The sequence below is a fragment of the Eumetopias jubatus genome, unplaced genomic scaffold (genome assembly GCF_037043125.1).
Source record: "Eumetopias jubatus isolate StellerSeaLion01/CBP00866 unplaced genomic scaffold, mEumJub1_p1.0 scaffold_3, whole genome shotgun sequence".
Classification (NCBI taxonomy): domain Eukaryota; kingdom Metazoa; phylum Chordata; class Mammalia; order Carnivora; family Otariidae; genus Eumetopias; species Eumetopias jubatus.
The window spans coordinates 75,783,072-75,796,687 of NW_028274809.1; the positions used below are offsets into that span (position 1 = coordinate 75,783,072).

At 41.5% G+C, this 13,616-nt stretch overlaps 1 protein-coding gene across 1 annotated transcript in view; it reads right to left on the minus strand.

Annotated features, from left to right (window-relative positions):
• Positions 1–5,970, minus strand: part of KCNJ3 (potassium inwardly rectifying channel subfamily J member 3) — a 147,128-nt gene extending 141,158 nt beyond the window's left edge. Inside the window, exon 1 of the mRNA XM_028113122.2 lies at positions 5,269–5,970. Within this exon, the coding sequence (XP_027968923.1) occupies positions 5,269–5,970 (702 nt within the window). The remainder of the gene's footprint in view (positions 1–5,268) is intronic.
• Between the last annotated feature and the right edge of the window lie 7,646 nt (positions 5,971–13,616).

Consider the following 13,616-nt stretch of genomic DNA (forward strand, 5'->3'; position numbering starts at 1 on the left):
ATTCAAGTCAGGTAGAGGAGAGTATGGACCTAGAATTTTATCTGGGCTGTCTTTAATTAAATTGTGCGTTTCTTCTGGACTCCATAAGTTTGAAATTCTGTCAATATTCAGGTCGAAAAAATATGACTAACATCAAGTCTAAAATAAAAAATGTAATGCTAAGATAATCATCCCATAAAAATATGTTTATTTTTATGTAAAGAAAGCACTTTACAGAATGGAATGTAATTTATCTTGTAATAAATTATGTGAGGCTTTTATACTTTTCAAATGAAAGAACAGCTTTATAATTCCTTGAGGGTCTTTTATGGAATTTATAATAACTGTGGACAGGATTTGTAACCCTACATGCACATTTTCCTCCTACTCACCAAACACCCTCAAATCCATCACATGCTTTTTCCTACTTCTCTTTATCATTTGTTCTTACCTACTGCTGTTTATTTGTAGGTCTTTATGTTCCTTATTTCTGTTCACACTGTATTCCCCTGAGCACAAGCCACCCTGTATTTTTCAGGAACCATATTAAAAAAAAAGTTACTATTATTTTTTAAAAGAATGAAAATTCTACTTTTAAAAAAACTTCTGTACCTATTGGAGAACTGTACTTGTGTCAAAGAAAGCAAAGCTAGACTAAGTAGGAACTGTGCTTTCTCTTTAAAAACATAATGAATCCACCTGAAAAAATCACCGAACATTATAGCATCTAGCCCCAAGAGTTCTGGGGAACTCAGTCTTAGGTTCCTTGAACATTTTTACTGACAGCTTGTATGATACTGAGAACAGGTGTTTATTAAGTATCCATTTGTGGATTTAATTTTTTGTTAAAGGAGGTAACTAATTATCTCAAGATCAAAACTAAATTGGCCAAGACCAATTGGTAAAAAGAGTCAGTCGTACAAAATAAAGTCACATAGAATCAAACACCTAACTGCATTTCAGTGCATGGTATGAAATGAAGACAAACAAATAAATATATGAAAAAAAATCAGGAATCATGTGGTCCAGAAATCACTGTGGTTAAAAACTTAAAAGGTTAGGACATATGAAGAGGATGAAGAGCTTATTGGTTTCAAAAACAATAATTTTGTTTTTTATTGCCTCTGCACTTGCTCACATTCATATGGGGAAACCAGATAGCATCCAAAATGAGTATCCATATAAGCAGAAAATAAAAGACGTGAATACGAAAAGAATATATATAATACATCAAAAGGTGACTGCACACCATTACCTTTCAATAAGTGAAAGTTAAGGGTTGCAAAGCTGCACTCCTAGGAAGGAAAGATAACTATTTGCAATGAATAGCAATATGAAGAAGTATAATTATACTTCCATGAGAAAAATTTATCCTTATTTCTATCTTTTAAAATATGGATCCAACAATAATTGATTTTAAATTTATTTTATGTACGTAAATATAGTTTGCCTGGGTGCCTATATAAATACATGATGGCTTCTGGAAAATAAGCTTCTAAATTCGTGAACAATGTATCAAGAAAGATTATTTAAATCTTCCCTAACAAGATGTATATCTAGGGCAGTCAACCATTCCTGTTAGATTTATAGAAAGGAGTAAGATTTCCAAATCCTTTAAACCCACCACTAAATGACAAGGTCCAGAGTTTGAGCCATTAGCCTCATGTCTCAGGCATTTCTATTAACACTTTCAGCTAGATGATACGTTAACTTAACATGACCATGCTATTCATTAGTTCCTAGCATCTAGAATTAAAAAAAAAGAAGGTAACTAAAATAAATTGAGAATCCAAGTAAAACATCGATATGGGGATGAGAAGAGGAAAAGAGAAAGAATATTCATTTTAAAAGAGTTTTCTGTAGTTTTATTTATAATCGAATTACAAATTTCAAAGAATAACTTCCAATTATATCCTTTAATTTTTTATTTCTGAGCAGAAAAAAGACTGACCACTCCAGGCATAAGGCTGGAAGATCTATATTTGAATATCGAATTTAATTTCAGTATTTGCAAGCTTGAAAGACAGGAATAGAGTTGAAATAAAATTTGCCTTCACATAGGGGCGTGTGGTTGGCTCAGGAGGTAGAGCACGTGACTCTTGATCTCAGGGTCCTGAGTTCAAGCCCTATGTTGGCTGTAGAGATTCCTTAAAAAAATTTTTTGCTTTCATATAAGTCAATAACATAATTAAAAATAAGGCAGAGAAGTTATAAAAAAAACTTTTAGCAAAACTTAGAGAATTCAAAATAAATATGCATGAAAATTCATAGTAGCAAGGATAAGAAAGCCATATCCATGTTCTTACAGTCCTCCCAAGAATAGAAAGCACTTTATAATTATTAAATAGAACTCTTACATTAATACTGATAAGCTTTTATTCAAAAAATAAGAAAATAACAATAGAAAAATATAAATGAAATTAAATTAGATAATAGGAAGAACATAGCCTATATTTATTATCATTGAATATGTTTTTGTTGCCATAAAATTCCAAATATTTCTCTATATTAAAAATACATCAATCTTAGATTTAAAATGTCAAACAGGGGTTAAAAGAGGGAGCTAACTATGTGTAATAATATTTAACAAGAAGACTGCCTAAGACTGATATCAAAACATTCCACTTATTACTTTAAGATTATGGTATAGCTCCTCTTTCAAAATATAGGTGGCTGTTTTAGGTCACTTCAATCTCAGTCCCTAAGAGAACATGAGAGTAACTTATTAAAGGCAAATCTCCCCTCTAATTTTGCTGAATGTTACTAGTTCCCTAATAAAACAGGACTCCTTTTTTAATGAAGTCTAAGGAAATGACAAGAGCTATGAGAATTCATTTTAATTACTATGGCTACAGGAAAAATCAACTCAAACAAACAACTGGCTGGTGAAGGGCTGCCACTGACCAACCCTCTCACTTCACAGACAGCAGGGCATCATTTCACCATAGTTCTGCTTAAATATAAATCAATACCACATGTCAATTATTTTTACTCCTAGCACTGACATCTTCTAACAAAAGTAAAGAATTTTATAAGAATATTATATATGTATCATTTTAATTAGATGTTGTCTTATCACCTTGTGTTAATATAGCACCCTGCTCCAAATTTGTCAACACCATAAATCTTTTCTTGTTTTTAATCAGGACACTCCTTACAGTATATGTGGTACATGGCCTTTGTACAAAAAAATCATTATCAGTGTCCTGAACCACAGTTAGCCTGGATACTTCAGATTCATGGTACATTCGTAAAGAACAGAACAAAACAAAACACACACACACACACACACACACACCCCAAACAAAAAACTGGTATGTAGATTAATTCTAATTATTCTGGCTCTGTTAAAACACAATTTAATAAAGTCTAGAAGCATCTGGAATACGTTGCCTCAAAAGATACTTGTTTTAATAAATGACTTCATATATTTGAAAAACTAGAGAACAGCAATAAATGACCTTTAAAGCCTAATTTTAAATTTCCAATATCCAATCACTATCGTAAACTAGTCTTCAGTAAGAATCTCAAAGTGACACATAAACATGAGTTCCTTGACAGAGCTGTTTGCACTGTATTAACGAGGTGTTCCTCTCCTCCACGTAGGCCTGACCTAAAAAGAGAGATTATATATCTTGATCTATTCATAGAAAGGCACATACAACTAGCACCAAAGCAATAAACATGTCTATGATACAACTGCTTTGCCTAATCCAAACAACTCACTTAGTTCAAATAGTGGTCAATAACACAATGTGCTAAGTTACATAAAAACCAGTATGCAGCTCATTGAAATTAATTATGAAGAACATGACCTCAAATTGCTTATCCATAGTTATCTAAATGAACATGCACACCAAAACTAAGTTGAAAATTTGCCACTAAGCTCTACAGAAGTTAGTGTGTCTTCCTGTTTATAGTGTATGATGTGTAGTGACAGGACAACTGAATTATGTTAAGTCTAACACTTTACTGAGCAACATGATGAAGAGTAATTAGGGTAAGATCTTATAAATAAATAATGAAAATGACAGAAGAGCCAAACTTTTTTAAAGCACTTTTAACTACAACATAAGTTGAGGCTGTGTAAGACAATATACTTGCAGAGTGGAATTGAAATTTCAAAGGCAAAATCTCAACTTAAATATTCATCAGATTTTCATTTTATTAATGCTAAATTCTGAATCTAGCTATGGTTCTCTGTGCAACCTAGATAACTTTTTAAGATTTTATTTGAGGTCATCTTTTTCAATTTATGAACATTTGAAAACTACCTAAGGCAAATGCCTCAAAAAGTTGAATTAAAAAAAAAAGTTGAATTGTAAATGACACATAGAGAGAGAACTGAACTTTTTATTTCTCATCCCCAGGCTCTAACTGGGTAAATGCTTAGGGTGGGCTTCTCTTGTTTATAGTGGTGCCCTTTAAGGACTAGATGGACCTTGCTTTAATAACCACTCCGTGTGCAAGCTGTCTTAGCATTTATACTGAGGATGGTAAGAAGCAATCTTCTTTAATGGATGCTGAAAAGCTTCAAGCGTAATCTGTAATTGACAAAGGCTTCATAGTAACTGGCAATTAAGAATAAAAGTAACAAGAGGCTCTACAGAAAAAGTACTCAAGCTTTCACAGAATAATTCTCTAGGAAAATATTTAGTAAAAATAAAAATTTAAAAGAACCAGGTGTTGTTTCGTCCGCATTAACTGCTTTTCGGGTCACTGCGCTTGTTAAAAAGATGACCATACAGTTAATATTATTGAGTATAAAGAAATAATCCACCTGCTAATACTGTTAGGAGGAAAAAAAGAAATAAAGAAAAAATAAAGCCCTAAGCGAAAGTTAAGGCAAGTTCAGCACCTATTTCTTCAAAATAGAAGCTGCTCAGTTTTAGTACTTCAAGATTAGTGGAGCGGTGTGTATTGACAACATATCAGAAACTCTTTAAAGAGCAAAGCAGCAAGGGTAGGGAGGACAAGGCACTCTACCTCAAGGCTCCAGGAGCCAACACCACTCCGTAAGTGTTACTAGTCAGAAAGTGATAAAAGCACATTCGAATAATTAATTTAAATAAGAGCACGAGAGTGAGTGGAAAAGGAACAGAACTGTCAGCTGTCCTCTAGTTGCGCAATCCTCCACGCCACCCCACTCCACTCCACCCCCTGCGCCCTCAGGGACGTTTACCTGTGAGTAAGGTTAGACTAAAAACCGGGGAAGAGTCCTCCGGTGAGCTATTTTCCGCCGTTGAGGGTGGGCGGCAGCCAGGAGGGGAAGGGGCGGGTAACACTTACTTTGAGCAGCTTACAGCGGATCTGCGCGGAGACCATGTGGCTGTTGCGCAGGTTGCCCACCCGGAACATGAGCGTGAGTTTTCCGTCCCTCATGGAGATGACCGCGTGCTCGCTAAACATCAGGGTCTCCGCGCGCTTCTTGGGCTGGGACATCTTGATGAACATGCAGCCGATGAGGAAGGCGTCCACGATGGAGCCGAGGATGGACTGGAAGAGGAAGAGGATGATGCCCTCGGGGCACTTGTCGGTGATGTAGCGGTAGCCATAGCCGATGGTAGCCTCGGTCTCGATGAAGAAGAGGAAGGCGGAGGGGAAGTTATAAACATTGGCCACGCAGGGCGTGTAGTTGCCGACGTGGGCTTTGTTCAGGTCGCCCCGAGTGTAAGCGATCACCCACCACATGGACGCCATGAAGAGCCAGGCCACGGTATAGGTGAGGATGAAGATGAAGAGGTTCCAGCGCCACTTGAGGTCCACCAGGGTGGTGAAGAGGTCCGAGAGGTAGCGGCTCGTCTCGCTGCCCAGGTTGCCGTGCTGTACATTGCACCGGCCGTTCTTGTCCACGAACCGCTGCCGCTTCTTCTTGGGCACAAGCTGCTGCTGCGGGCCCTGGCCCGGCCCCTGGGGCTGCAAGCCCGAGCCGCTGGACGAGGTGGTCACTACCTGGTAATCGTCCCCAAATTTCCTTCGGAGTGCAGACATAATACGGAGGGACGAGCCAGATTCAAAACGCGAAGCGGAGGCGCAGGGGCCGAGCGCTGCAAACCAGCACCAATAAGGAGGTGGGGGCGGGGGAGAGAGGGGGGACAAAAGCGAGCGCGCCCGGGGTGGGGGGCGCACCCGGCAGGTAGCTGCGGTCTCTGCCCCCCGCTGACTCCTCTCTTCCCCTGGGACGGAGGCTTTCTCTCCAAGCTGAGTCTTAAAACAAAAAAGTGTTCTCCCGCACTCAAGGTAGGAGGGATGCAAGGACCAAGAACCCAAGCGCAATTTTGCCTCCAAGCTTTTCGAGGCTTCTCTTTTCCTCCCCCACCATCGGCATCCCGGGCCACCTCTCGCCTCGCCACAGCCCTCCTGACTACGCTGCAGCACTCCCAAACTGACTTTTAAAATTAACGAGTTGACGGGTGAGTCCCACCCCACCTGCCAACTCGCCAGGCTGCCGAAACTGCGCTACCTGCTCGGACCCGACCCTCCCCCCCCTCCCCGCAGCTCCCCGATCGCCCGCCCCCCGGAATAGATCCCGGCCCCCCCCCCCCCCCGCCACTCCCGCCTCCTATCTTTTGGCCAAAATCCCGCCCAGAGGCATGTCTGCAGGGCACTGGTGCAACACCCCCCCACCCACGCTCTCCGGGCTCAGAGTCCCCGGCTCCGGACTCCAGAGACGCGCTCGCCCGGCGTCCGCCGGCCGCAGAGTTTCCGCGGGCGCCCCCGGGGCCCTCCCGCCGACTCTCAAGGGCCCCCAGGTCGCCCCCGCGCCCAGCGGAGACGCGGCGGTGAGCGAAACCCGAGCACTCACCCACCGGGAGAGAGCAGGAGGCGGCGCAGCCGGCGGCAGCGGCAGCCTGGCCTCGCACTCCGCGCTCAAGGCTGTTTTCCTCACCCCCACTTTTCCTGGTGTACCACGGTGGGCACCAGTGCAGGTCCCCCAAGCTCCACACCTCCCTGAGGGCACCACGCTGCCCCCAACAGGAGGATCCTGGAGCGCCCGCACGGACTGACTTGGGCGCGGGACTTGAGGGTTCCTTGGCGCCGTGCTCTCTTAGCAGGCGACAGCGGTGCTGCTGTAAGGGGTTCGAGCCTCGAGCTGCCGGTCAGACTTTCAGGCTAAATACCAGCGCCGCTTCAGCCCTTCTTCTGCTTCACGGTGCCTACCTTTGCCTCTTCCCTCCTCGGTCCCCCACTCCCTGTCCGCGCCTCGGTGGCTCCGGGTAAGATGCTTGGAGCGAGCAGGGGCGGCGGGAGAGTGGTGTATGCGCTGGTGCGTGTGATCAGCTGCAGAGCCGCGCTAGCCCCGCCTGTCCCTGCCTTCCCCCGCTGTTCCACCAGCCTGAATTGCACCTCCGCGCCTCAGTTGAGCCCGCAGTGTCTGACAGCTCAGGAAAAAGCGAACCCCTCCAATGAGGTGCAACTCTACATCCGCTCCCGAATGCCAGCCAACAACTCTCCTTCCTGGCCCTCCTGCCTCAAGTCCGAAAGAGCCCAGCAAGCAGCAAATGCTGCCCTCCGAGAGAAGTAACAATACGTCCCTGTAACTAGGGCTCTCATTTAAACCGATGGGTGGATGCACCATAAACAGAGAAACCAACTGGCTCCACAATGAGCATGTTCAGAACTCAAGAGTTGCAAGTAGCAGAGGGGGCCTTAGGATGGGAACTGAAGGGAGGGGAGACATTAATGGGAAAATTCACAATCCTCTCTGAAAATGGCTCTGTTTGAAATGCTCAGAATGAACACAGTTAATGTGTGGCTGTAAAGGAGGGAAGAAAGCTGGACTTTAATGACCCCGGGCCTGGCAGTTAACTTAATGGAGGGGCAAAGTGCAGAAATAGTTAATATAGTGCCCATGTGTCAATATCAGCTTATTTACCACATTTCATGTTCGTTTTAAATTGCCATTCTATCTTACAGCCTATTCCCTTCAGTTCAGATTCGTGAAATTGATTTTGTTGGAAAATCATCAAATCGTGGTGTTATAAAAGCAAAGGGCTGCTGTGAGACTCCCATGCAAATGAAAATTAGTACATAATCATTCTACTAGTTCTCTGCCAATACCCCCTTCTACCTCTCTAGCCCTAAACCCTAATGCAGGTAAGCCTTGCACCTTGTCAGCCATAAGTAGAGAACTCTCACTGTCATTTGGTCTCTCACTGTCATTTGTCATCTATCCCAAGTTACAGAGTGTTCTCCTGCAGGCTCTCTGATAAGAGGTCAGTAACTCTTATTCTTTAGGATTACATAAGAAGGGAAAGTGACACTGTGGGAAGTGGAGACTGCTGTGGGTCTGCAATCATAAGACCTGATTTGAGTCCTGGCCTTGCCATTTACAAACTCTGTGACCTTGAGCAAGTAGCTAAACATCTTTGAGCCCCAGTCTTTGGCTCTGGAAAAGCAGAGTCTTAACATTTTCCCAATGTTGGTTTTATTAACTATTTTTGCTGTGAAGGATGTTATATACTGGGCTGTAAAGTTGCAACAAGGCCAAGAGATTAGGAATGAGTTTTGGGGGTTGGCCCCATGCTGTTACTAACACATATATTCCCTTCTCGTTCCTGACTACTCTCCCCCTAACTCCCTCTGCCCTTGCCAGGCTGGCTTCTTTCAATTCCTGAAACCCACAAAGGCATAGGCCCCATCCTTGTGCCTTTGCCCTATCTGTTCCCTCTTTCTGGAGTGTTCTTGCCCTGCTGTTCCATGTTGCTGGCTCCTTCACAGTCAGTCAGCTCTCAATCTGAAAGCATCGTCCTCAGGGAGGCCTTGGCTGTCCCCCAAGTACCCCCATCACACAGCGCAGTTCATCTTCATTTCATTTTCCTAGCTGCTGTTTTCTTTGTTTGTTGTTTCTCTCCCCCCCTCCATCGCAGTTCCTGGCATGTAAGCTCTAGAGGAGCAAGAACTTTGTCTATTTTGTTCACCGTTGCATCCCCAACACCTGGGACACTACCAGTCACATACTTGGGTCACCATAAATATTTGTTGAATCAACAACAGATATACCAACCTGTAACAAATGTACCAATCTGTATCACTAGAAACTCCATGTACACTGAAACTCTCTCTGAATAATACACAATTAAAAGTCATCACCAAATCAACTACATGATTTAATATAAAAGAATGTGTCAATTTTTAAAAAGCAGTATTTTCCATGCTTATTAGCTTTGGAACTGATACTCAATGAGCTGCCAAATCCTTTTGATTGTACTACTGAACTATATCTCATGAGTTTCCTCTCTCTTTAAAAAATGCTGCTTTCTTCAAATCCCCATTTGACTTTAAGCCTCAAGTCAAATGTTTTCTTTTCCTCAGTCTTTTGCTCCTTCAAACTGTCCAATATTACTAGACCTATCTCCTTAGAATCAGATAAGCTTAGCAGTGGGATGGAAACCAAAGAGTTCTCTGATTATTTCATTTCCAAACTTTTATGCATTCCCACTTTTCAAAAAACACTTCTCTATGAAAAACCTTTGTCATTTTCCAACAACCGAATTTATAAACAAATAACTTTATGCTTCGAAAGACATGGTCTAGTCTAATCCTCTCACTTAACAAAGGAGCAACTCGAAGCTGGAAAGAGAAAATAAAGTTGCTCAATGTCACAGTGTGGATAAGTGGAAACCTTGAGATCTGAACCCAGAACAATGCATCTCCATAATCTGGGTGCTCTGCCATCCCTTACCAGGTGCCTAGAAAGGAGTGTGGCATTCCTGCTTAACAACCAGGGTCTCCTTCCACTCTGCCATCTTCTCATACAGGTTGAAATCAAAGGGCCTCCAAAATATGGCCTAATCTATCTTCCCAAAATCATCTCCCACCTTCCCTTTAGTGTGGGCTCTGCTCCAGCCAACTTTGACTCTTAGCAGTTTCCCAAACATACTCTACATTAACTTCATTTGTTCACCTTCTTTCTTGTCACATAAATATCCTTTTTTCTATCCCTGCGAAGTCCAAATCCCATCACTAGCATGCGAGGAAGGGAAGGATTTCTTCAGCTTTTATTTTAAGGGCCACCCCCTCCATGAAGCTTTATTTTATTCTGCCCCTAAAAGTAATCTACCTCTTCTCTGAATTCTCATTCCCCTAGATTTGCAATGTGGCATTTATTTATTTATTTATTTATTTATTTATTTATTTATTACTCTCTAGTCTGTATTTGAGCTCAAAATTCACCAAGATTTCCCCCGTAAAATGGCAAGCACCCTGACTATCCACCTCTTAATATTTTGATACTGCCCAGTACTCTGGCTCTCCAATTTTTCCTTGCTCATGGTAAATAATTAATAAAATTTTAGAGAGAACTGCAATGTTTAGCCTACTTTAATGTGTCAGGCAACATGCTTGGAACTTTACAGTTAGTATTTACATAGCTAGAAAGATGGTGGAGTAGGGATTTCAAAACATGTGTGCCCATTTTCAAGTTCCTTATTTTCTTAGAGGAACAGTACTGCCTGATAAGTTACATATGTTTCAGGATGCCATCACATCCCACTTTAAATGTGACTGAGCCTTTGACCTGTTTGTGACATTGAGTCCACTCCTTGGAAATGTTTAAAGATGAACCAAACTCATCTTCCCCTGTCAGGACAGCTGCTTCCATGATGACGTTCTGGAGGGCAGCCAGCCCCACTGTGCTGAGGCCAGGCAGGATGTGTGGGGAATAGATGACAGAAGGCCACCTAATCAGGTGCTGTTTGATGAACTGAAGTAGAAACACTGTAAACAGAATGGGTCAAAGGAAGGAGAGGCACACAGTTTCAGCCAAGGCCACAAGGCCAGAAAAATCTGGAAAATATATAACTACAGAATATACAATCATTTGGAGTCTAACATTTAAAGATAGGGTGGTAGGTGATAAACAGACTACCGTGCAGTTCTTTGTGGGGAGGAGACAGGCCAGGGAAGGGGAATCAAGGCTACATTTAACAGCAAACTCAGTTAAGAACAAGCTTCATACTTATTCTGCCCAGAAAGTGCTTCTGGCAATAGCTTATTTGCTGTGTCCAGAATTAGTAGTACCACCAATAACTAGACCTTCAAAAATAAAGGATATGATTCTGTGTCTTAATACTAAAAAGGCATGGCTTTGCACAGGCATTCACCCTATTATGTAACTGAACAGTGTAGGGAAGAGTATATTTAATGTAAAAGGAAAAAAACCCTCTGCCCTGAGAAGTCCAAATTCTAAAAATGACTTAATCGGCCAACTGTGAAAAAAAGCAAGGCTTTGAACATCTCCGGACACCTGGATTCTTCTTCTCATCATTCACTTATTGCCACTGTGACTCCTACCATGTGATAGTCTGCGTGGCCAAAAACATTAATTACTCTCAGGTGAAAATGACATTGTACTTAGTACCTCTTTACTCCTAATCCTATCATTCTCCAAAGTACAATGAAGACATGGGCAGGCCTGGAGATCTGAAGTGCTTATGCTTCAAAAAGGTGACACATTCCATTGCCACCATAAGTTCTGCTATATCTGGGAAGAGGTCACCCTTTGAAATTCTATATGCAATTTTTGGCAATAGAATGGTGTTACTTTTTTTTTTTTAACCCTCCTAAAAAAGAATACTGAAGTTATTTTCTCTCTTGCCAAAAAGAGGAGAAAAAAATGAAAAGGAGAAATCAGTTGGAGATTTGATTGCGCAGACTTGGGAATAGAGAGGCATTGCCATACCATGGCGGATGACTCATCTAGCCCTTAATCTTGGCTCCAAACCCTGGCCTCTGCCTGAGGATTCAGAGAAAGGCAAAACACCATTGTCACTTGGAAGCCATTTATTTGACAAGGTTTTCCTGATTTAAACCCTCTCTTTACTCCAACCCTGTACATAGGAGTACTCTGGTTTATGAAAGAATAAGGACTTTTAAAAGAGCCTTCCAGAACTCAACATCTGTTAAAAAAAAAAAATTATAATGATGATTGTTTTGTCAGCCCCAAGGGTTTGTTGGCAAGGCATCAAGGAAAAATAATAAATTCCCATCCTTATCCAAGTCAGTCAAAGTTCTATTTCTAAGGATCTCTTCCCTGGGAACAGTGAGGTCCCAGATATCAAAATATGTACAAGAATGTTGCTTAGGTCAATACTCAACATGCACAAACCATGTGCCTAGCACCATGCCAAGGGTTGGTTGTACAGGTCAGAAATTAGGACAACATCATGCCAACAAAAAAGTTAACAACAACAATAATAAGTAATACAATGTGGCAAGTGCCTAAAGAGGACTGCTGTTAACATTCAGAGAAACAATTCTTTTTAGGAAATACTTCTCTAGCTAATATGAATTTTCCAAAACTACTAAACAGGCATTACTTACATTTTATGGAGCATTAAATTAACGCAGTCCAAATGACTTTATTTTAGAAATCTGCAGATTTGTTTTTAATGACAAGATTTCCAAGAGGAGAAATAATTTGTACTCATTTTATAGAAACTTACAAACATAGGTTAAAATACTGGAAGAAAAACTACAACCAGTAGCATTTTGGAGTGGGTAGAGTAGATTTCCCACTCTAGTTTTTTGTGTTGGTATACACAGAAATGATTGGAATTATTTTCCAAGGTTGGAAAATAAAAATGCAAATTCTGTAATTTTATTTTTAAATGTTAAAAAAGATTGACAGATTGTGTCAATACAGTTTATCTTGGAAGCAGATACTGAGACAAAGCTAGGAGGGCAAAAGTTTTCTTAGGGAGGAATCTCCATGAAAGATAAAAGGGAAGGAACAGGATGGAGTAGAAAGAGCCCATACACTGTCGTTCTGATCGGACGCCAGTGAAAGGAAAGGCTGGAGAAGGCAGAATTGAGTAGAGTGATGCTCTAACTATGGTGCCAATTTGGTAAAGTCTTGGCCAACCCAATGGGGAGCTCCAGAGCAAAGGTCACCCACTGGAGTAGTACCATATTGCGCAGGGATGGCCCTATCCTAATGGGCCTGCTGAGCTGTCATTGGCTGGGGGCTACTCTCAGAAGGACATGACTTCTGCTGAATTCTACATCAGATTTGGAAAGGTGCTATAGCTGGAGACCATCAGCTAAATACACTTCTGCCAGCAGAAGGGCAAGTTCTTCTTGAAGGGAGATCAAGCAGCACAACTCCATGGCTGCCAGTCAGAGTAGAGAAATAGAATTTATCAGTGTCTTTCCAGAAGTTCTGTTACAAATATCCAGAAATACTAATAAGGTCTAACCAATGGATGAGGAGTGTATGCCTAAATCTTCAGTTTTGTCTGAACCACATGAATCTGGTAGAATCATGAGTCTTTTTTGGGGGTGGGAGGGACAATCATGTTGATTCGGCTTTGCTTATAGTCTGCTAGAAGGTAGGAATATACATACGCATATATATATATATGTATATACACACATATACACACACACACACACACATATATATATATGTATATGCTTGTTGACTACACCAATGAATGACAAGGCTACCTCTATGGCTGAGAAAGGCTGCATATCAATTGTGAGAGGTAACATAGATGAAGGACAATGTAGACATCAGAATTCATTTCAATCGTGCCATTAAATTAGATATGTTACCAGTAACCAACACAGTAAATGCTACTTATAATTCCCCTGAAAGAAAAATATCATACCTTTTAGCATCTTCCAGTACTGAG